The 24,431-nt window shown below is 39.9% G+C and overlaps 1 protein-coding gene across 14 annotated transcripts in view; it reads right to left on the bottom strand.

Moving 5' to 3' along the window:
* The window catches only part of TACC1 (transforming acidic coiled-coil containing protein 1), a 152,657-nt gene that overhangs the window by 41,053 nt on the left and 87,173 nt on the right, over positions 1 to 24,431 (bottom strand). For 11 of the 14 annotated variants that reach the window (XM_037812909.1, XM_037812908.1, XM_037812911.1 and 8 more), the window contains one exon: positions 3,480 to 4,581. The exons of the other annotated variants lie outside the window; for them this stretch is intronic. In XM_037812909.1, the coding sequence (XP_037668837.1) occupies positions 3,480 to 4,581 (1,102 nt within the window). The remainder of the gene's footprint in view (positions 1 to 3,479; positions 4,582 to 24,431) is intronic. 14 annotated transcript variants of the gene reach the window in all.

Genomic DNA, 24,431 nt, shown 5'->3' with positions numbered 1-24,431 from the left:
AAAGACACTTCTGTGGCTCTGAATCTTCTCCCAAGGGACAGGTAAGTAGAGAACTAGAGCTCAGCTCACTCTCTGAAAGACTGCCTTGTTTGCTTCTGTGGGCTGTCAAGCACCAAGTACTCTGACCACTACGTTTTTAATTGCACATCACCAAAAGCCTTTCAAAGAGCAGCCATAGCATCTAGAGAGGTTTGGTTCATCTAATCTTTACATGTTTGGCTTTGATATTCATTACAAAAATCACCACACTTAACCACATTCTTTTAAAAATTCTTTATTACACTAAAAGCCACAGAAGTCTGATAAGACAGCTTGGTCTAGACCTGTGTGCTAACAGAGAAGAATAACTGCAGTCAATAGAAGTGTAAAAATAAAAATATTTGAGAAATCTGTTACCATTCCTATTAAACAGTAAAATGGAAGAGGAACACTATGTACTGTTTAAAGCCCAGAACTGGGGAAAGTGTGGACCACCTGTTAGTTTTAGACTAGCACATAATTTATGATTCTAGGATTAATTCAGATTCTGTTCTATTTTAATGAACTTAAAATTTCCAGTAAAAACACCACAACGACACACAAAAAAACCATTATTGACAACTTTTTTTCTCTTCTGTGGAAAAGTAAAAGACAAGCACACAGTTACTGAGTGCACTGCCCTCCTCAACTCCCCACCACCAAATTCAAGTTGAATTGACTTGGTAAAATTTATCCCCTGCTCCAAGCCAGAAGCCTTAATCTATCAAAAAGCCCTATTATTTCCAATCTCAAGTAGTACAACAGTCCCTCAAACTGCTGCAACTGGGCCAAGCCAGCATTTGGTACTGTCAAAGTGTCACGTGACGCGTGCCAAGCCAGGGAATGCAAGCTCTTGCACCTAAGGTGGGAAGGCTCACCCCCATTCCTTTAGGTACAAACAATTGCAAGGCTAAGCTGACTTGTGAAGTGGCAAATGAAATGCAAAAAATCACCAGAAGATCAAACTCAGAAATGGAAGCCACATGCTATGGGGGGATGGTTGGGGATGGGAGGGAGAGGGAACTGCCAACAGTCCCAGAGACAAACAGAAACAACAGCGGGAGTACTTACAACAGAAAACAGAGAAATTTCACTTGCTCGGTAGTCCTGATGCACCAAGATTAGAGACAGGAGAGAGACAGACAGATGGAGAAAAGATCACGTAAAGACTGGAAAATTTATCTCTAGTTTGACAGATGTAAAAGTTGTAAAGTTCTTTCTATGAGGTGAGATACAAATTAAAAATGTCATATTCATGAATGTTATCACTGGTGAGTAAATGGTTATCAGGAGCCTCAACTCTAAGGGACTAAGAGAGTGGTAGAAACACTCAGAAATGCCACATCTTCAAATTTACAGATGGAAAGGAAAATCCCAAATATTTGTAAATGCATAAAAACAACATAACACTCCTGACCACATTTACTCTTAAATTTCTAGTCATTCAGATCAAAGGTGATGCATGAATAAAAATATAGTTGAAAATGCATTTGCTCGTATCTACTGTAGGTGTTTATCACTAAGAAGCCTAAAATGATTTCATATCATTTATCTTATTTGGTCCCCCAAATCCCACTCATATTATGGAGTCCTCATTTTACAGAAGAATTTGAGAATCAATTATAAGCATATTTCTGAAAACCACACAAGTAATCTGTTAACAGAACTCCTAACTCTTCACTAAAGTCTACAACCACACATATATTTTTGGTCTTTCCTACAAATGAAGGGATTTGCTAACCAAAATCCCAGTATAACACAAGAGGTCTAGCACTCTTCTCTTGCAGAAAGAACAAAGAGTCAAGAGTTTTGATTTCATAAGAATGAAAAAAAAAAACCAAAAAAACTGATAGGGTACATCAGATCAATTAGTTCATTTGCCAAAAACAGAATAGGAGGAAAATGCTACCAGACGAAGGTGATAAGAACTCCAGAGAAAATGCTTCTCACTACTGAAAATAAAGAATAGAGCATATTTCCCTCCCTTCGGCCCAGATTTACTCTTACCTACTCACAAACATGAATGCACTGGCTATGTATCTTCAACATGTAACTGAAATGAAGGCTCCCAAGTGCCTTCACTTTGGTGGGCAGAAGCATCCCACATTTAGAGGAGGAAGCACCAAGGCAGCAGTATTCCTAAAACATACTGAGTGCCATCCAGACATGGGTAACTAACCTTAAAAGCCAAAAAGAGCACACTGAGGACACCTGATCATTATTTTAACTGTGCATATATAATCACAGCTTAATGAACAGATCAAGAGCTACCCGCGACATTTCATTCCCCTAACATTCAGGGATATTTTGGGGCTGCCAAACAACTGATTCTGACATTGTTCAACCTTCTCGGTTCTGAAATCGATACTTCTGATTTTTAAATCTCTAAACATTTTCCTTTCTCTCTAGTATAATTCACCACGCCATCCAGCATTTTTTCTTTAAATCATAATAATGCTGCAAAATATTTCCCTGACTGATCTAGGGTGACAACTAGAAATATAGTAATTCTTCTCATCTTCCTTTTTCATATTTCATCCTCCATGTCACTAGGTCTTCTTTGTATATAAAATTTTCAGTAAAAAGTCATAAAGGCACAAAGGGAGATAATGTCATCCATTCAACTTAAATTCTCTGATACAGTAACCCTGCAACAAAGTTAAACTGAAACCTGAGGTGGAATATGGCCTGAGGTGGTCTCTCAGAACTCCTGAGAACCATGCAGAAAGTGGCTCCAGAATTCCCAGGAGAACCACTGGGGGTTGGAGGAAGACAACACACAACAAAAGACTAACCAATTAAAATTATCCAGATTTAGCTAATTTTAATTGGTTAGTCTTTTAATCATTTAAAATACTGATTCTTATTGGAAATTCACCTCCTTACTGATAGAGCCAGAAACTACTCAAAAGAGACACAAGAATTCTCACCAACTTTTAATAGCAGCATTTTGTTTAAGCCTTCCAGAAGACCCTTTCAGACCATTTTTCATGTGCTATTGATGCTAGACAGGTAATTTGCAGGCTTGGAGTTTTTGTTTTATCCATAGAGAATCTGAAGATGCTGGCTAGCACTGAGACTTGAATTTTGTACATAAAGAGATTACTGATTAGGATTTCTGAAAACTATCAAATATTTATCTGCTTCTCTCCACTCTTTTATCCTTTTTTTTTTTTTTTTTTAACAGAAAGAAAGTAGCCACAGTGGAAGAAAAAAAGAGCCCAGTTGAATAAACCAAGGATTCAAAATCAATGCAAAAATCTAAAAAGGAAACCTCTGGTATTTCTGATTCTACACTAGCATCAGGCAAAAAACTGAAGACGGCAGCACACAATTATAAGCTTTGTATCGGCTCTGTTGAACCTCAAAGATAAATGCAATTCACCAAAACCAAAGGCAGGTGGCTGCCAAACTCACAGAGAGTACACAGAATACAACACCCGGCACCCATCGTCACTCACGTTATTAAACGCGACTTTGCCTTCTTGGGTGATTCTAAGATTTCATTAACATGATTACCAGTGGTAGAACAAAAGTCACCGCTTGTTAAAGTTGCAGTTGGTTTAAAGGGATCCATGTATTCATCAAAGTTATCCGGGTCAAAGTGATAAGAGCCCTTAGAGTTGAGGGGTGGGGAGTTCTGCAAAGTGGAGTGGCCCCCAAAGGGATTAAAGTTGGGGTTATCCCACTGACTAGGATCCAGCATGGAAGATGCATGGGGCAGAGGAGCTTCTGCTGTTGGATCTGTAGGCTGTTCTACATCTTTGACATCTACTGCCTTACTGAGGCCATCTTTTTGTATCTTGGGAGTCAGTTTATTACCCAGTTTCCTGCCAAGTTTCCTTGGAAGGGCTTTCCTGGCCTCTACATTTTCCACATCTTCTGTGAACTCAAACTCAAGTTTCAGAGGTGAGCTCCTCGACTCCTCCAGCAGCTCAACCCCCGAGTCATTGGTGTCACTACTGGGAGCGCTTGATGTTTCTTTAACTTCAGTGGGAGGTTTCTGGATCCTGACACCTCCGAGCAAAGAAGGATCTGTGCTGTCATCTACTTCATCGGGATTGAACTGATAGGATGCTTTCGGGAGAGGTGTTTCAGTTTCTGAGAACTCTCCGCCAGTAAGTTTCTTCCTCAGAGAGAGTGGTTTGGGCTTTCTTAGCTTGCTTCTGCTGGGTAGAGGTTCTGGACAGGAGTTTCCAGCTTTTAGATCAGTTTCTATGGAAGCCTCTAGTGTAACCGCCATTCTGTCTTCTGTCACTGTCTTGCCCTGGATGGCTTCTGGTGTGCTGAAGGGCGAGGCCTCATCTGAGACCACAGGTACAAAGCCATGAGCTGCTGTTCCAAGAGCTGCTGGGATATCCACAGAATTCTTGTTTTCTATAGAAAATGGCCTCACCACTGAAACTTTGCTAATATCATGTTCAGGTTCTTCTTTGAAATTCTTGACTAAGTGAGAATCAATGGCCTGTTGTGGTACCTCATTTTCTGAGGATCTTGAGCAAGGAGCCGAGGAACATTTTTCAACCATTTCTGCTACCAGCTGTTCATCATCATCTTGTGATTCTAAAACAAAACACAAAGACCATCTATTAAAAGAATTATCTTGTTGACATTGGTAAATATTCTCTACTACCCGAATTCACATAGACAAACAGCAAGCTCTTCCCTCCTTGCTTTTACTAAGCATCTCCAATGTTTGGCCAGGATGGCAGTACATCCTGAAAGAGAACAAGCTGGTACCACACCCCAAATGAATTTTGCTGTCTCACGGTGTATGTACGCATCCAAGTAAAACAAATAATAATTTTAATAAATAGAGCTATTTAGTAAAAGACTAAACAGATCATGGGTCTGCTGCAAAATAAGTTAAAATGATGTTAAAACTGTAGATTAAAAATGGTCTGCAGGACTCTTTAGACATGAACAGTTTAAATGCTGGGATGAAGATCCAGTGCTTCAGCCCAGCCTAGGGGTGGGCACAGCTGATCATTGGTCATGGTTTTAATTAGTGAATTTGGATCCCGGGTCCTGGCTCTGAGGGCAACTACTGTTTCAACCCTCCCCAGACAGAGGCAGAGGTGATAGATTTAAAAACACACCGCTTGCTCAGGGTTGTAGGGGACAGTGAGCGGGACAGTGAGTTGAACAGGTGAGCAGGTGAGGAAGCTCAGCTTTGGGGAGCCGTTAGAGAATACTTTGGCAGCCATCCTGATTCCCTACCCAGGGCACACTGGAGCCAGTCTTTGTGGGTCCCGGGCTCTGAGTTGGTTGGGAATAACAGACTTGGGAAAATCCTTCCATGAGTGACCTTCCTCCCAGAATATGCCCTCCAGGCAAAAGCAGTGTGAAATAACAAAACAAATGTAAAAGAAACTACAGAGGTGGACAGTCTGGGACAAAGGCCTGCTGGCTTCAAATACCTGGGAGAGGGAGGTCTTTTCTTGGGAAGCAGAGGCAACAAACTCCTGCAAACAGGGGAAATCCAAAACAACTGACAAGCAAAAGCCTAGGAGAAGACAGAATAACTGAAATAAAAAATGCCCAGAGGGGTTTCAAGAGCAAATTGGAGCTGGAAGAAGAATCAGTGAACTTGAAGATAAGACACTTGAAATGAGTCAGGCTGAGGAGCAGAAAGAAAAAGAAACATTAACAATGAAAATAGCCTAAGACAGCTATGGGACACCATCAAGCACACCAATGTACATATTATGGGAGCCCCAGAAGGAGAAGAAAGAGAAAAGGGCAGAAGGAATAGACAGAGAACCTCCCAAACTTAGCAAAAAATGTGAATGTGCACATCCAAGAAGCTCAGAGAACACCAAACAGGATAAACACGGAGAATAATACACAATGTCATATATTGATTACATTATCAAATACAAAGGACAAGAGAGAGTTCTGAAAGTTGTAAGAGAAAGGCAACATGTTAAGTACAAAGAAGTCCCAACTAGACTGAGTGCTGATCTCTCATCAGAAGCCATGGAGGAAAGAAGGCAGTAGGGTGAAATACATAAAAGAGCTGAAGAAAAACAACTACCAGCCAAGAATTTCATATGCAGCAAGACTTTTTCAAAAATGAGGTAGAGATTAAGACATTCTCAGAGAAACAAAAGCTGAGGGAGATCACAACCACTAGACCTGCCCTACAAGCAATGCTGAAGGAAATTCTTCAGACTGAAAGGAAAGGACACTAGACAGTGGCACAAGGCAGTATAAAGAAATAAAGACCTGCAGTGAAGGTAATCATTCATGTAACTATGAATGCCAGTATTATTGTATTGTTTGGTATGTAACTCCACTTCTTTCTTACAGGTGCTAAAATGCAAATGCATAAAAAGTAATGATAAATCAAGGTTTTTGGACATATAATGTACAAAGACATAAGTGGTGGCAAATACAAAGAAAATGAGGAAGGGGAAAGAGTGGTATAGGAACAGTATGTGTGCATACTATTGATGTTAAGTTGGTACCAAACCAAATATGACTGTTATATTTAGGATGTTAAATTTTAATCTCATAGTAATCATAAGGAAAACAGATGAAAAATATATCCAGATAGAAATGAGATGGCACTCAATATGGTACAAAACAAATAAACAAATATAAAAGCGGGCTTGAACAGAAGTGAGAGACAAAAATGGTATAAGACTTACAAAGATTAAATAGCAAAATGGCAAAAGACAGTCCTGTATCATCAGTACTGACTTTAAATGTAAACGGATTAAACTCTCCAGTCAAAAGACAGAGATTGGCAGCATGCATGAAAAAGAGCATGACCCAACTATATACTGTTGGCAACACACTCAACTTAAAGTCAAACATAAGAGTAGGCTAAGGGAGAAAGGATGGAAAAAAATATACCATGCAAGGAGGAATCAAAAGAGAGTTGGGGGTGGGGGTGGGGGTTGAGCTATACTGACATTAGATGAAATAGACTTTAAGTCAAAGACAGTTATGAGGGACAAAGATGGTCATTATATGCTATTAAAGGGGACAATTCAACAGGAAGGTATAACAACTAAAAATATATATGCACCTAACAGCAGAGCCCCAAAATACATGAAGCAAATTCTGACAGATTTGAAGGGAGAAATTGACGGTTCTACATTCACAGTTGGAGACTTTAACATACCACTCTCAATAATGAATACAGCATCTAGTCAGAAGATCAAAAAGGAAGTATAGGACTTGAATGATACACTAAACACTAAACCATCTAGATCTAACAGACATATATATATAACACTGTACCCAACAAAAACAGAATACACATTCTTCTCAAGTACACATGCATTATTCTTCAGAAAAGACATATGTTGGATCACAAAGCAAATCTCAATAAATTCAGAAATATTGAAATCACACAATGTATATTCTCCGACCACAATGGAATGAAGCTAGAAATCAGTAAGAGAAAGAAAAGAAAAATTCACAAATATGTGGAAATTAAACAACATACTCTTAAACAATCAACAGGTTAAAGAGGAAATCAGAAGCGAAATTAGGAAATATCTTGAGGTGAATAAAAATGAAAATACAACACACCAAAATTTATAGAATGCAGTGAAGGCAGTGCTGAGAGGGAAATTTATAGCTCTAAAGACTTCAAATCAGGGACCTAACCTCAAAACTGTAAGAACTAGTCTGACTTCTGTGAAGATGGCAGAAAAGGGAGTTGAAGGGCTCACTCTGCTTTGAAAAAGAGCCAGTGGACAGGCAGAAACGTCCAAAACAACTATTCTGGGGCTCCGGAAACAGGGGAGTATTGCATAGCATCCAGGGAAGAGTGGGATGATGAGACTGAGAAACTGTGGCGAAGAACTCTGAGTTAACTCTGTCAGCCATGGCTCCTGGCAAGCAGCTTCTGATTGGCCTGGTCCCTGCCTGGCAGGCTGCTGAGGACAGGGAGGTCCATGGAAGACCTTCTCCTCAAGAACAGAGGGGGTCGTGGCCTAGTACTGATCCAGCTACTGGCCAGCAAATTTAGTAATGCTGTTTCAGCCTGTCCTGGAAGGGTGCCGCCACATCACTGTTTGGACCTGCATCAGAGGCAGAGCCAGAAGAGGACTAAAAATACCCTGGCTTCTTAGGGCTGTGGAGAAAAGTTTGCTGAAGAGTGTCATCTGCTGGGCAGTCCAGGAAAGCGCTGCTTTGGAGAGTTGAAAAAAAAGACTTTTTGGTGTCTCTCCTGACCCTCTCCCCAGGCCCTTTGGAACTGGTCTGTGCCCCCTGGGGGAAGTGGGGTGGGTGCCTGGCCCTGTTTTGTCTAGAAAATATTGACGAACCAAGTGACAAAGAAGAGCCTCAACACAAATCCCAATCAACAACAAAATCCTAGACAAGAGAGAGAAACTGATCATCAGACGAAGCACCAAGATTATCAGATGCACAGACATCAAAAAATTACAAGCCATATTAAGAAACAGGAAGATATGGCCCAAAGAAACAAATTAAAAAGCTGGAGGAGATACAGAATTTGCAACAAATAATCAAAGATGTTTAAACAAATCTCCTTAATCAACTCAAGAAGATGAAGGAAAATATGGCTAAAGAGGTAAGAGATATTAAGTAGACAGAGAGTGAGCATAAAAAAAGATTTGAAAGCATGCAAAGAAAAAATAACAGAGCTTATGGGAATCAGAGTTACAATAGATGAGATTAAAACTACGCTAGAGGCGTATAACAGCAGATTTCCACAAGCAAAAGAAAGGAACTATGAGCTAGAAAACAGGACATACAAAATTGAATGGACAAAAGAATAGAGAAAAGAAAGGAAAAAATTGAGCAGTCTTGGGGAATTGAATGACAGCACGAAAGCACAGAAACATACGCATCATGGATACTCCAGAAGGAGAAGAGAAGGGAAAAGGGCAGAGAGAATATTTGAGGAAATAATGGCTGAAAAATTTCCAACTCTTATGAAAGACATAAATATTAATCAGACTGTCAACTGTCAAAGATAGAGAATTCTGAAGGCAGCAAGAGAAAAACAGTCAATCATATACAAGGGACACTCAATAAGACTAAGTTTTGATTTCTCATCAGAAACCAAGGAGGGGAGAAAGGTAGAGATATGATATATTTAAGATACTGAAAGAGATAAATTGCACCAAGAATTCTTTATCCAGCAAAACTGTCCTTCAAAAATGGCGACACAGATAAACAGAAGCTGAGAGAGTACATTAACAGGAGACCTGCCCTACAAGAAATACTACAGGGATTTCTGCAGGCTGAAAAGACAAGACAGGAAAGAGAGAGGCTTGGAGGAGAGTGTAGAAATGAAGATTATCAGTAAGGTTAATAAAAGGGCAAAAAATGCAAGGCATGACATATAAAAGCCAAAGGATTGTATAGTGTGTGAATAAATCTTAATTAAAAACAAAACAAAAAGCCAAAGGATTAAACAGTTGAAGTACTGCCTTTCCGGTAATAACATTGAATGTTAATGGATTAAATTCTCCAATCAAAAGACACAGATTGACAGAATGGATTAAAAAAAATGACACATCTCTATGCTGTCCACAAGAGACTCACCTCAGATCAAACGATATTGAAGGGAGTAACAGACAGCTCTATCTTAACAGCTGAAGACTTTAACACACCACCCTTTATCAATAGATAGAACATCTAGACAGAGGATCAATATGGAAACAGAGAAATTGAATATTATGACAAATGAACTAGACCTAACAGATATATACAGAACAATGCACCCCAAAACAGCAGGATATACATTCTTCTCAAGTGTGTGTGGATCATCACTCTCCAGGATAGACCACATGGGTCTCAAAACAGGTCTCAACAAATTTATAAATATTGAAATTACACAAAGCACTTTCTCTGATCATAATGGAATGAAGCTGGAAATCAATATTAGGCAAATAACTAGAGAATACACAAATATGATGGAGGTTAAACAACACACTCAAACAGTGGGTCAGAGAAGAAATTACAAGAGATAAGTAAATATATCAAGACAAATGAAAATGAGAACACAATGTATCAAAACTTACAGGATGCAGCAAAGGCAGTGCTGACAGGGAAATTTATAGTCCTACCTGCCTACAATAAAAAGGAAGAGCTGAAATTGAGGACTTAGCTGCATACCTGGAGGAACTAAAAAAATAGGAAACCAACCCCAAAGCAAGCAGAAGGAAAGAAATCACAAAGATTAGAGCATAAATAAATGACATTGGGAACAACAACAACAACAAAAAAACAATAGAGAGAATAAACAAAACCAAAAGCTGGTTCTTTGAGAAGAGCAATAAAATTGACAAATTGTAAACTAAACTGACAAAGAAAAAAATAGAGAAGATACAAGCAAATAAAAGCAGAAATGAGAGGGGGAACATTTCTACTGACCCCACAGAAATAAAAAATACCATTAAGAGGGGGAAAAACCATATGATCATATGCCAACAAATTAGACAACTTAGATGAAATGGAAAATTTTCTAGACACAAACAGTCCACACAGAGTCTAGGAAAAATAAAGACCTCAACAAACCAATCATAAGAAAAGAGCCTGAATCAGTCATCAAAAACCTAGCAAAAAACAAAAGCCCAGGACCAGATGGCTTCACTGGTGAATTCTACCAATCATTCCAAGAAGAATTAATACTAATTCTGCTCAAACTCTTCCAAAAATTTGAAGAGGAGGGATCACTAACTCATTCTATAAAGACAACATCACTTAATACCAAAGCCAGAAAAAGATAATACAAGAAAATTACAAACCAATGTCTCTAACGAATATAGATGCAAAAATCCTCAACAAAATACTTGCAAATCAAATCCAACAGCACACTAAAGTAAGTAAACACCATGATCAAGTGGATTATATTCCAGGTATGCAAGGGTGGTTCAACAGAAGAAAATCAATTCATGTAACACACCACATTAACAAACAGAGGGGGAAAAACCATATGATCATATCGATTGGCACAAAAAATGCATTTGTCAAAATCCAGCAATTCTTCTTGACAAAAGCACTTCAAAAGATAGGAATAGAAGGAAACTTCTTCAACATGATAAAGGCCATATATGAAAAACCCACAGCTAACACTGTACTCAATGGTGAAAGATTGAAAGCTTTTCCTCTAAGAAAAGAACAAGCCAAGGATGCCCACTGTAATTACTGTCATTCAACACTATGCTAGATGGTCTAGCTAAAGTAATTAGGCAAGAAAACGAAATTAACGACATCCAAATTGGAAAGGAAGAAGCAAAATTTTTACTATTTGAAGATGACATGATCCTATATTTAGAAGTCCTGAAAAATCTACAACAAAGGTACTAGAGCTGATAAATGAGTTCAGCAAAGTGGCAGGATACAAGATCAAAACACAAAAATCAGTACTGTTTTCTACACACTAGCAATGATCAATCTGAGGAGGAAATCAACAAAAACATTTTATTCACAGAAGCAAGTAAAAGAATCAATATCTAGGAGTAAATTTAACCAAGGATGGAAAGATCTTGTACACAGAAAGCCACAAAACATTGCTAAAAGAAATCAAAGACCTAAATAAATGGAAGGATATTCTGTGTTCTTGGATTCAAAGACTAAATATCTTGAAAATGTCACTAGTACCCAAAGCAATTTATAAATTCAATGCAATCTCAATCAAAACTCCAACAACCTTCTTTGCAGAAATGGAAAAGCCAAATGTCAAATTTATATGAAGGACAAGGGGACCCCAATAGCTAAAGCCACCTTGAAAAAGAAGAATGAAGTTGGAGGACTCGCACTTCCCAATCTTAAAACTTGTTCCAAAACCACATTAATCAAAACAGCATGGCTGGAGAGCATTTTCTTGACCAAAAGGGGGATGTGAAAGGAAATGAAATAAGCTTAAGTGGCAGAGAGATTCCAAAAGGAGCCGAGAGGTCACTCTGGTGGGCACTCTTACACACAACATAGACAACTCTTTTTAGGTTCTAATGAATTGGAATAGCTAGCAGTAAATACCTGAAACTATCAAACTACAACCCAGGACCCATGAATCTTGAAGATGATTGTATAAAAATGTAGCTTATGAGGGGTGACAATGTGATTGAGAAAGCCAGATGGACCACACTCCCCTTTGTCCAGTGTATGGATGGATAAGTAGAAAAATGGGGGGGGGGGGGGAAGACACCCAGTGTTCTTTTTTACTTTAACTGTTCTTTTTCACTTTAATTTTTATTCTTATTACTTTTGCGTGTGTGGTAATGAAAATGTTCAAAAGTTAATTTTGGTGATGAACACACAACTATATAATGGTACTGTAAACAATATGTATGACTGAATGGTATGTGAATATATCACAATAAAATTGAATTACAAAAAAAAAAACAGCATGGCACAAGGACAGACATACACATGAGTGGAACAGGACCAAGAGCTCAGAAATCAACCTCACATTTACAGCCAACTGTATTTTGACAAGAGGGCAAAGACCACTAAATTGGGAAAGAGCAGTCTCTTCAACAAATGGTGCTGGGAAAACTGGATCTCCATTTTCAAAAAAGGGGAAGGAGAACCCCTACTTCACACCATATACAAAAATCAACTCAAAATGGACCAAAGACCATAATATAACAGGTAGAACTATCAAACTCCTAGAAGAAAATGTAGGGAAGCACCTCAGGACTTTGTTTTAGGCAATGGTTTTCTGAGACTTTATGCCCAAAATACAAGCAACAAAAGAAAAAACAGATAAATGGGACTTCATCAAAATTAAAAACTTCTGTGCCTCAAAGGACTTTATCATGAAGGTAAAATGACAACCTACACAATGGGAGAAAATATTTGGAAAGCACATATCTGATAAAGGATTAATATCTAGACTATATAAAGAAATCCTTCAACTTAACAACAAAAAGATAAAAAACACAATTACAAAACGGACAAAAGACAAACAGATCTCTCTCTGAAGAAGATATACAAATGGCCAGAAAGCACAGTAAAAGATGCTCAACATCAGTAGCCATAAGGAAAATGTAAGTTAAAACCACAATGAGAAACTATTTCACACCAATTAGAATGGCTGCTTTTAAAAAAATGGGGAGAAAGTGGAGAAATAGGAACACTCATTCATTGCTTGTGGTAATGTAAATTGTGCAGCTGCTCTGGAAGAGAGTTTGGTGGTTTCTCAGAAAGCTAAGTATAGAACTACCATATGACCTGGCAACCCCACTACTAGGTATATTACCCAAAAGAATTGAAAGCAGGGGCCCAAACAGATATTTGCACACTGATGTTCATAGTGACATTATTCATAATGGCCAACAGATAGAAGCAACCCACGTATCCATCAACCGATGAATGTATAAATAAAATATGATATACAAATACAAGGGAATATTCAGCTGTAAAAAGGAATGAAGTCCTGATACATGCGACAACATGGATGAACCTTGAAGAAGTCATGTTGTGTGAAATAAGCTAGACACAAAAGGACAAATATCGTATGAACTCAGTGATCTGAAACAATTTGGATAAGCTAACTCACAGAGTCAGAATCTAGAATATAAGGTACCAGGGAAGGGGATAGAGATCGAGAATGGGAAGTTAGGACTTAAAATGTATGGGTTCCTGTTTGGAATGATGGAAATGTTTTGGTAATGGATGGAGATGATGGTAGCACAACATTGTGAATGTATTTAACAGCACTGAAATATGTATCTGAATATGATTAAAAGGGGAAATGTTAGATTGTATATATGGTAGCAGAATAAAAGTTAGAAAAAAAAATCCATGAAACTACAGTACACAGTGAACCCTGAGTTAAACTATGGACTTTACATAATAGTACAGTTGTAAAAATGTAAGAAACATGATAACGTCTTCAAATACTTTAAGAGCTACTTGAGGTAAAGAGATTAGATTTATTGCAGCTTCAGAGGACAAAATAAAGATCCTGTTAGAGGGAAGTAGATTCAAAGTCAACATAAGAAAGAGTAAATTCAACAAACAAACCAAAAATGCAATGGGTGCAAAGAGAAGCCTGCTTCCTACCCATTAGGAATGGTGAACACTGGTTTCCATCACAAGGGGAAGGCAGGGCCCTGAGGCTTCTTCTAACTGTGTTTCTGAATTGCTTCTGAACATTTAATTATGGAGACTGGTTGACTGGAAGTCAGAGGATGTACACAAGGGTACTGGTTTTGCTGTTAACCAACCCAGGGACTTTGATCAAGTCACCTCAGCATTCTGGGCCTAGTTTCTCATTGATAAAACGAAAAGTTTGAGCTAAAAGATCCTTGAGGTTCTTTTGATTATAAAGGCAAGAACTGAGATGTTTAAGAGATTTACAACAAGTAAATGGTGGGAATCTTTAAATGGTATGAAAGCGTATTCTCAGGATGTGTTCACCCATCTATTCTGTTCACTGATGCATTCAGTCACTCAACAAATATCAACAATTTTTATGTACTGGGCTCTGTGCTAGGTCCTAGTGACACAGAGCAAGCAAAAAAAAAAAAAAAAAAAAAGGCAAGGTCTCAACTCTTGTATAGTTTAGGGACTAGTAGGGGTGAGAAACATTAATTAAATAAGTACTGAATAAATGAAGGTGGGGAAACGAGGCTAGAAAGGTAGAAAGGAGACATATTTGCTCCATTTTGAAGGCCTGGAGGAAGTCATGAAGAGTTTTTCAGCAAGGCAGAATATAATACAATTTATGTTTTGAACAGCTCACTCCAGTTGCAATGTGGAGAAGGAGTTGAAAGGGGTCAAAATGGAGTAAGTAAAACTGTCAGTAGGTTATTCTGTGGCTCGGACTAGGGTGGTACTATGAATAAGAAGAGAAGTAGACAATATTTGAGAGAGAAAATAAGGAGATAAGATTGCAGGACTTGATACTTTGGATATAAGAGTGGGGTAGAAGGAGGAATCCAGGATGATTTGTAAGGTTTTAGCTTGCAAACCTAGAAGATGGTGGTACCATTCAGTGAGATGCAGGGAACACTAGCAAAAAAGCTTGGGGCTATTAAAAGAGGGGTCATGAGTTTAGCTGCGGACATGGTGAGAGCTGATTTGGGACTTTCATGTAGAGGTGCTGAGTAGGCAGGCATCTCAGAAAGGAGACTGGTGTTGAGAATATTTGACATAACTGAAACCATGAATTAGATATGAGTACCTTAAAAGTAACATCAAATTTGACAAGTTATTCTACATTTTCATCTTTGAGCCTTAATATAGTCTAAGTCTAAATATTTTTTAGAAGTTGATATCTTAAAAAAATGTAGCTGAAAGAGATTGACCCAATTTAAAATAAAACCTGAACTTTAACCATTTTGTTAAATTAAAAGAGAAAACTGTTAGTGACATCATTATGTATAAAAACCACCAAACATTCTTGAGACGCTTATTGAAATATTTATGACATGTTATCTAGAAATTGCTTTAAAGATATGCAAGCAACAAAACACAAGAAAAAAAGGGGATAGTGGAAGTAAGGATGAGAATATTTTGACAATTGTTTAATCTGGGCAATGTGTATATGAGGTTCTACTTTTGATTGTGATGTTGGAAGTTGATCAAAATAAAAATAATTTTTAAAAAAAGTTATATAATTTCTCTTCCATTCTCCTTTCCCTGTCATTGACTCCCAAGCATTTACCACCATTCTCCCTCATAGAGCACCCAATATCCCAGGCCTCATATTATTTCCCCACAGACTTAAGGTAAGAGGAAAGGGCAAGGTTAGAGATGAGGAAAGCACAGTATTACCAACACTCAGTCGTCAGCATCTGAGCAGGTCCTTTTCCCTTCCTCCTACTAGTCTCCATACTCAGCCACTTCTTGCTGTTCTTTTTTAGTTACGCAGATTTCTTTACCATCAATCCCATGCCTCCCACTGACCAGGGGGACATCCATGAGAATCACCTTTCCCTTAGCTCTCTCCTATCTATTTCTGCTCTCATAGTTTTCATTAGAAAATTGCGGAACCTTCCTACTTTCCTCCACATCTCTTCACTCCTTTAAAATAACAGTCTTATCTCAAATAAGCAGAAAACGCTCATCCCCCTCTTTCTCATCTCTATCAGCTCATTTTCCAAATTGAGAAGCTGAGATTCTAGAAAGGGTGCATGTATGTGACAATGTTAGGGGAAGGGACAAAGAGGCCAGAGAGCTGAGCAAAAAGAAAAAATTAAAAAAAGAGCACATATCTGAATGTGAGACAGAAGTTCTAACCCTGACCTAGCCCTAGCAACTGTCCTTGGACATCTATTGCTCTTACGGACTAAGGAGAATCAACAACTGTGCCATCCTCCCACCGCCATCACCAAATTTCCACTCCCTTCCTCACTGTATCCCTAAGAAACAGTATCAGATGTGAAACAGATCAAAAGGGCTTGTGTGAAATAGCTTCACCCCCACATGCTCCTTTTACTAATACTTGTGCTCCTGCATCCAATCAGGTGGCTGGGAATCAAGAGATGGAAGAAATGTTTGGGTGAGTATTATGGGAGCCTTATCTGCTGCATCATAAAGTCCTGCCATGGACTTGGAGGAAGTTAGACTTTCTTCATCTGGCCTCAATCCCAGCCTGAGCAGTCAGGTTGAAAGAGCTCTGCCTAGAAGCTATCTTGACCAGTCATTTCTTGACCAGCTCAGGCAAGAGGCCAGGTGAATAAATGTGCCCAGTCCTACCTAGTCACTGCAAACCCCACCTAGGTCTCGTGCCTTCAGCCACCAATAGAAAGTCCTGATGAGGTGGGAGGGAATAGGTTGGAGAGGATTTTCATTTAGTTAATCCAGTTTTGAGAGTTTAAGAATATAAAAATAAGGAAAAAAACAAAACACAGAACTTAAAAAGGTATGTTTGAGTAAGACTTCTTTTGCATTTATGCTATCAGCAAGTGTCCCAGAACCAGGTGACTCCACATACAAAGTGCATCCCTAAAACAGAACCTAAACTTCAAATAACACACCACAAGTAACTTTCAGTAAGAAGTAAATAAAATACCCAAATTCTTAATAGGTTCAAGTTATCAATCTTCAACGAGTTAAGAGATCTATCTACAGCATTCAGTCCTTGCTGTTATGTAACTAACTTACCTCCCTACACACTTCCACTTTCACAAAAAATCTCATATTCCCTACAAACCTTCCAGGTGCTGAAAAGCTCCCTCCCTGGAATGAGTTTGATGAGTTTAGACAATACTGACAGGCGCAGCACTGCCAGTGGCTCGGTGAACACAAGTGGCTGGAAGCAAAAGCAGACGGAATCCAAAAATAGACCAACATTTCCACTTCTGCCACGTTTGTTGCTGTTAATGAAACTCTTCCTTCCAACAATCAGTCTTCTCTAAATCTAAAAGGTTGTGTGAATCACCCACGGGTGTTCTAAAATAGTGGATGCCTTTTTTGCTTATTCGCCATAACACTATTACATTAAAAAACAGTTTTTCCTCCCTCTTTTTAACATATTTAAAAGAAAAGGTATGGAATGCCAAATTTTAAAGACAGAGGTAACAGCTTAATCTGGTTCACACTTCAATAAACTGAAAATTTGCTGGGTTAAAATACAAACTTATGGGGAACCCTGAGAGCCTTATTAGAGGGAAAATGTTATTACTAAAATATTTTTGGAGTTTGGAAAAATGTATTCAACTAACATAAAATGGGAGCCTACTTGGTTAGCTGCTTTCACATGTTTAATCTTATTTAAGAGGAGATAAGCAGCAACAATGTATATGACACTTCAGATTGGCATTATTCCCAAATATGCTTGATTCCCACCCCCACCCCCTAACAGATTTTAAAATTTTGGTGAAATACTGTCTTTCATATCTGTCCATAACTTCCTCTCCTTTAGCTATAGAGGTCCCTTTTGGAGAGATTTACAAATCACTAGATTTGTAAAGTGAGAAAGCTGCCAACATTTGAACAGGCTTCCTGTATCTCTCACAGACATACCCACTGGCCTCTCTTTGACCTCAAAATCCACAACCAGTACCTCACATCTAAGTCTAAAATACGGGGTCTGACTTTTAAGCAATAAGCCTTAAAATCTCAGAACCAATACATACAAATGAATATCTTTTATAATATACTAGGAACAGTTCTTTGAAAAACTTCAGAAGGACCACAAAGCCCATGAAACTCAATGAAAAATTACGCCAATGAATTATCCTGAGGAAAAACCTCAAAGCCTTTTTCGTGGCCCAGCATTTAGGAACTACTGCTCCAGAAGACTATCCTCATATCACAAGAACATCTTGGGTTTTTTTTGTGTGGGGACAACAATCAGTCCTCAAGAGAGTTGTTCTTAATACTTTATAGCTGTGAGAATTAGATTTAAGTTGAGCTTTCACACAGGGTGGGGGCAGCTCAGGGGAATGGCAGAGGGTCAAGAAGCCAAGCTATAATCCGTGGCCGGTCCTCCTGTTTATCTGCCCACTGTCCTTGCAAGGTGGGTGGTGGGTAAAGGTTCCTAAAATAGCTCCATAAATTGTTACCAAACTAGCTCAGAGGGCTCTGCAGTTAAAGAACAAAGGAAAGAGGGGTGGAGTCTTGTTTCAAATGTTTCAAGTTTGCCCAGGAGACTTTTTTTCAAATGTTTCCAATTTGGGCTGGCTGCATGTTTCAAATTTGGGCGGGCTAGTTAGGTTTGTCCAATAGAATGTAACCTCTGGAGTATCCAGCCACTGGAGAAACAGGGGAGGGACTTGCAGTTACGCTTAGGGAATAAATACTGCTGGGTCTATTGTTCTGTGAGCCAACTCCCCCCCCCCCCCATTTTGGTTGGGCGCCCATTCTTGCAAGATCGTGAATAAATTCTTTTCTTCTCCACAATCGGGTGAGTGTTTATTCCTTTTAGGAATAGTGCTTGTTTCTCACAATTTCTTGGGAGCTCATCCGAGATCCAAAGCATCGAGGAGGAATCCCCGGGATGGAAGAAGGGAAGGCGCGCCCCACCGTTTGAGCGGTCTTGGACTCTGTCGTTGGGGGCCCACCTCTGACTGCTGGTGAGACCCGTGATCAGATGCTTAGGTCTGCTGATTGTGGACAAGAAAAGGGGAAAGAAAAATGTGCCTTGCAGCCACCAGGTAACTCTGTGCACAGACCAAGGTAAGAAAAAAGTACTATTAAGTATTACCTTGGTGGTGGGGACATTCTGTTGAGTCTGAGGCTGATCCTAAGGGAAAGACGCCCAGATAAGACTCAGAATGGGGAATAGGGGCAGTCGGCCGTCCCGAGAAAAAAAAGGGAAGGGGATACCTGTAGGGTCCCCCGGGACCATTCCTCTGGATAGTCCATTGGGGAGGATGTTGAAACACTGGGCTGAAAGTGATCGGACCAAGGGAAAGGATAAAAAGAAATATTATTATATTTAGACAAAAGAAAGCATTTTGCTGCCCAATGTATTCTGGCCAAAATATGGGGCAGATGAGAAATGGCTTTGTGCCAACATCATGCGTTATGTTAATAAAAAGAAACCTTTTTCCAAGGAGGAATCTGACTATGCCATGTGCTGGCTGCAGGGAAAAGAGACCAGTTTTTATCCCATGAAAGTTAAGAACTCAGATTCAGAAACTGAAACTTTAAAAACTGAAACCTAGGATCCTTTGTTAAGCTTTCCCCTGCTTTATGTTTCCCATCCCCCACTAGGGCCGGAACCACTGAACCTTAAAAGAGTCAATGGAACCAAACCCCACCCCTGGGGAATGGGAGAGACAGTCAGAGAGCCAATTGGTGCCAACTGCTCTACCAGTTACAACCCACCCACAGTTAAGAAAAGAACTGGAACAATGTAAGAAAAATATCCAGAGGTTTCCGTTTCCAGAGGCTTCTGAAGAGAGGAGGGTGAGAGCATATAAACCCACTGAGTCTCTGCACCTTCTCAGACAAGTACCTATTGGACCAGGAGAAACTGCTTATGTAAATGTCCCCATTGACAAGTATAGAAATAAGGAACGTGAATAGGGAAATGAAATCATTAATGAAAGATGCAGCGAGGCTAGCTGAACAATTAGATCAATTCTTAGGCCCCAGTTTATATACCTGGTCTGAACTTATGTCCATACTAAATATCCTCTTTACAGGAGAGGAAAGGGGAATGGCGAGGAGGGCGGCTATGAGAGAATGGGAGAGGCAGCACCTACCCGGACAAGAGGTGATGGCAGCAGAGCAGAAGTTCCCCAATGTGGACCCCAATTGGGATAATAATGATCAGGGGGCTAGAACACACATGGACGATGTGAAGAGAAGTAGTTATACTGGGAATAAAATTGGCTGTACCCGAATCCCAGAACCTAAGTAAGGCCTTTGAGATAAATCAGGAAAAAAAGATGAGACCCCCTCAGCCTACATGCAAAAGTTGAGGGACCAGGTGAGGAAATACTCAGGAATGAATCCCAATAATCCTGTGGCCCAGGGAATGCTAAAGGTCAGCTATGTAAAGGGATCTTGGCCTGATATTCAGAAAAAGATCCGGAAAATGGACAGCTGGCTGGATAAGCCATTGGAGGAGTTATTGAGAGAGTCTCAGAAAGTGTTTGTAAGAAGGGAGAAGGAAAAGCAGAAGCAGAAAGCTAAGGTCATGATGAGCAGGTTGACCTCATGGACAAGGAGAGATTAGGGACGAGGCAGGGAGGAGACAGACAGAGGCGAGATAGAGAAGCAGTCGGGGCCAGTTAGAAAGAAAGAGGGGGGACTGGTCTAGGGGGAATTCAGGCCATGGTTAACTTGCCTCTTCCCCGGACAAAAAGGGAACTAAGGAAATTTCTGGGTTTGGTGGGATATCACATATGTTCAGATTTAAGAATTCTGTGGCATGGGGTTTGTGTGATTCTCTATCTGTATACCTAAGTGATGTGGGGCTGGATGGGTATTGGTGGATATATTTGCATATTTTAGTGTATGAATTCTGGGAGTTAAAGATTTATGTATCTAATGGAAGTTTGGGTCATGTGTTTACACAGTGATGTGGGATAATTATATTTGTATGTAATAAAAGCATGTGATATGATTATGTAGGAGTCTTCAAAGCTGTGGGAGTTTGTCAGTGTATGGTTTGAGACTTGGTAGAGATTTCTTGTGTACTCATCTGTGGTAGACTAGAGATATTTCTTTGTGTCTTTGTAGCATATACTAGTTTGTGTGTACTCTAAAGCTGGGCAATTGTGTGCAGATTCACAAGTGTGGAGAATAAGACAACTCTTTACTTGCAACTGTAAAAGAAACTGGCTGTACATGCTTGTAAATGGGCATAACGTGGTTTTGTATGGTTATGTGTGTGTTACATATGAATTTTACTGTGTGCAGCGTTTTCCCTTAGGTAGAAGTGGTTTGAGTATGTATAAGTTGTATGTGTCTGTCTGTTCCAAATATATAAGGGGCTGTGTGTTCTTGTGATTCGTTGTATGGTTTTGCTGATGTATTTTGGGCAAAAGCAAAAGGTTCATAATTGGAGTGCAAGTGGATTGCATGCACATGTTTCTGTAAAAGGGGTTGAGGTTCACTGAAGCTGCATCGAACAAAGTTGGAACAGTGAGTGGTGCATATCTCTTCCCAGGCTCTGTGTTTGGTAGTCAGGTTGCTAGCTTGAAATTGGCTCTGATGGGAATAGAGGCACCACTTATATTGTCAAATGCCAGACACCAAGGCTTGTCCCCCTCCCCCTGAAGAGTGCGTTAATACTCATCTGGCAACAAACCTTGTATGTGTGTCCAAGGTGTACATATAGGTGAATCAACTATATTCAGGCATCACTGAACTGGGTGTATTGACTGGATTTTCAGTGGGTGTTTGGGAATGGTGAGCCTTTTTGTTCATTAATCCTGGGTTATTCTGAATTATTGTTGTCCTTTACTCTAATTGCTCCATTCTTTTCACCAGTAAATAGCCTTAAATGTTGGTAAATTCTTGCCAACATTGTGCTTCATGCAAATGAGTTCAGGGGTGTCTGTACCTGAGGGAGGTATTAGCAGTTTTACACCAGGGGAGTCATTGGGGAGTACAGACCATGTGAAATCTGGTCCTTAAGCATTTTCGATGTGTGGGCCTTTATACCGTAGCTAAACAAATATGTAAATAATGCATAATTTGCCAAAGGGTTAATAAAAAAATCTTAAGGAAACAAGTACACGGGGGAAGGGAACTAGGCCTCAGGCCATTTCAGAGTATTCAAGTTGATTAAACTGAGATGCCCCCAGTGGGGCGGCTAAAACTAGAGATCTCCCTTCCTCAGATTCAAAGGACCTCTTCCTTAAAAACTATGTACTGGCTTTGTCTCCTACTCTGTCATCCCTCAGGCATCCTGGTTTGCTGGCCCAAACTCCGCCCCTTGAATTTGCTGTCCATCAACACCAACCTGGCAGCTGGGTCCTAATCAAGTCGTGGAAGGAGTCCAGACTTCAACCAGCCTGGGAGGGACCTTATCAAGTTTTGTTAACAACTGAAGCAGCAGTCTGGATGGCAGAGAAAGGCTGGACTCACTACACCTGAGTAAAGGGATCAGTATCTCAACCGGATGATAAGTACCCAGCAACTCCACCCAAATCTTGGAAAATAATTCCAACCTCAGATCCCTTAAGGGTCACTCTAAAAAGACAACAGCTGGGAGGGAATATCGGAAAAGGTGGGGGATGGGTCAAACCCTGTGTCTCCACACCACTTGGTCAGGTGCTTTAGAAAGCTGAAGAATGGGCAGCTTAAAGCTCAGACTAGGAATGGGGATAATTATGCTAGCCATAATGTTCCCAGTTTGGAAGACAACGAGTCCTGTCAAATCAAAGCAGAAAACCTAAAGCAAACCATAGAAATAGAAACAGGATACAGGGATGAAAATGCCTGGGTAGAAAGGGTTAAATATACAATCCAGAGTCTAGACAAAAGTAACTGCTATGCTTGTGCAACAGGCCGACGTACTGCTCGGATTGTGCCCTTTCCCTTTGGTATGGAAAAGCATGAGAAGGAGTTCAAGTGTGTGGTGCTCCTTTTCCGGAATACTACTCCTGGTGAAAATTGCACTACATTGTCCTCCCTTTTTCCTCCAATCAGGAGAGGAAACACCAAGGCCAGGCTAGCTCCTCACCTTGGTCCAGGAAACCACTCTGCCTGTCTCTCTGGATGGAGTGAGGGGCTCCAGGACCTCGGGACCATGGCCTCGTGTACCCAAGTGTGGGATGTGACTGAGGTTAGTACTGGCAGTTTCTCCAGTCTAACCATACCCCGAGCAGACCTTTGGTGGTACTGTGGAAAGGGCATCCTCCAACCAGTGTTACCTGAAAAGTGGAAAGGGACCTGTGCTCTGGTTCAATCAGCCATCCCATTCACCCTGGCATGTGAGAAAGGGGAGGAAGTGAAAACCCGAGAGAAAAGGGAGGAAAAAAGCTTACCTGATCCTTTCAATGACCAAATCTATTTAGACAGCACAAGAGTTCCATGGAGAATCCCAAATAAGTTTAAGGCTAAAAATCAGTTAGCTGCAGAATTTGGGTCATTTTTTTCTGGTGGTTCATAATTAATAAGAATGAAGACTGGATTAATTACATGTATTATAACCAATAAAAATTTATCAATTACACCAAAGATGCAGTTAAGGGCATCAAAAGCAGCAAGATGCTACTAGCCAAATGGCATAGGAAAATAGAACAGCCTTAGACATCATGCTTGCTAAAAAAGGAGGCGTTTATGTAATGATTGGAGGTAGCTGTACATTTATCCCAAATAATACAGCACCTGATGGAACCGTCACTAAAGCTCTGCAAGGTCTAACAGAGAACTCAAGTATTAATAACCCCCTTACTGGATAGTTGGAAAGCTGGTTTGGAAAGTGGAAAGGGGTGATGTTGTCTGTCTTAACCTATCATATCATTGTAGCTGAAGTACTCACAACAGTCGGGTGCTACAACATCCCATGCCTATGGGATTGACTCAAAGATTCATTAAGATGGCCCTAACCAAACAAATGCCAGTTCAATACATGCAAAACAATTTGTACCCCCTCAAGGAGGAGGATCTTTATAATGAGGAATGTGAGAAAGCTCTTCAGAGGTTTAAGAGACTCAAATGTGAAAGCTAAAAAAAAGTTTAAAAGAAAAAGGGGGGAGTCCTGAGAATTAGATTTAAGTTTAGCTTTCACACAGAGTGGGGGCAGCTCAGGGGAATGGCAGAGGGTCAAGAAGCCAAGCTATAATCCGTGGCCGGTCCTCCTGTTTATCTGCCCACTGTCCTTGCAAGGTGGGTGGTGGGTAGAGGTTCCTAAAATAGCTCCATAAGTTGTTACCAAACTAGCTCAGAGGGCTCTGCAGTTAAAGAACAAAGGAAAGAGGGGTGGTGACTTGTTTCAAATGTTTCAAGTTTGCCCAGGAGACTTTTTTTAAATATTTCCAATTTGGGCTGGCTGCATGTTTCAAATTTGGGCAGGCTAGTTAGGTTTGTCCAATAGAATGTAACCTCTGGAGTATCCA

Source organism: Choloepus didactylus, chromosome 20 (genome assembly GCF_015220235.1).
Source record: "Choloepus didactylus isolate mChoDid1 chromosome 20, mChoDid1.pri, whole genome shotgun sequence".
Classification (NCBI taxonomy): domain Eukaryota; kingdom Metazoa; phylum Chordata; class Mammalia; order Pilosa; family Megalonychidae; genus Choloepus; species Choloepus didactylus.
This window is presented reverse-complemented; position numbering and strand designations above follow the sequence as displayed.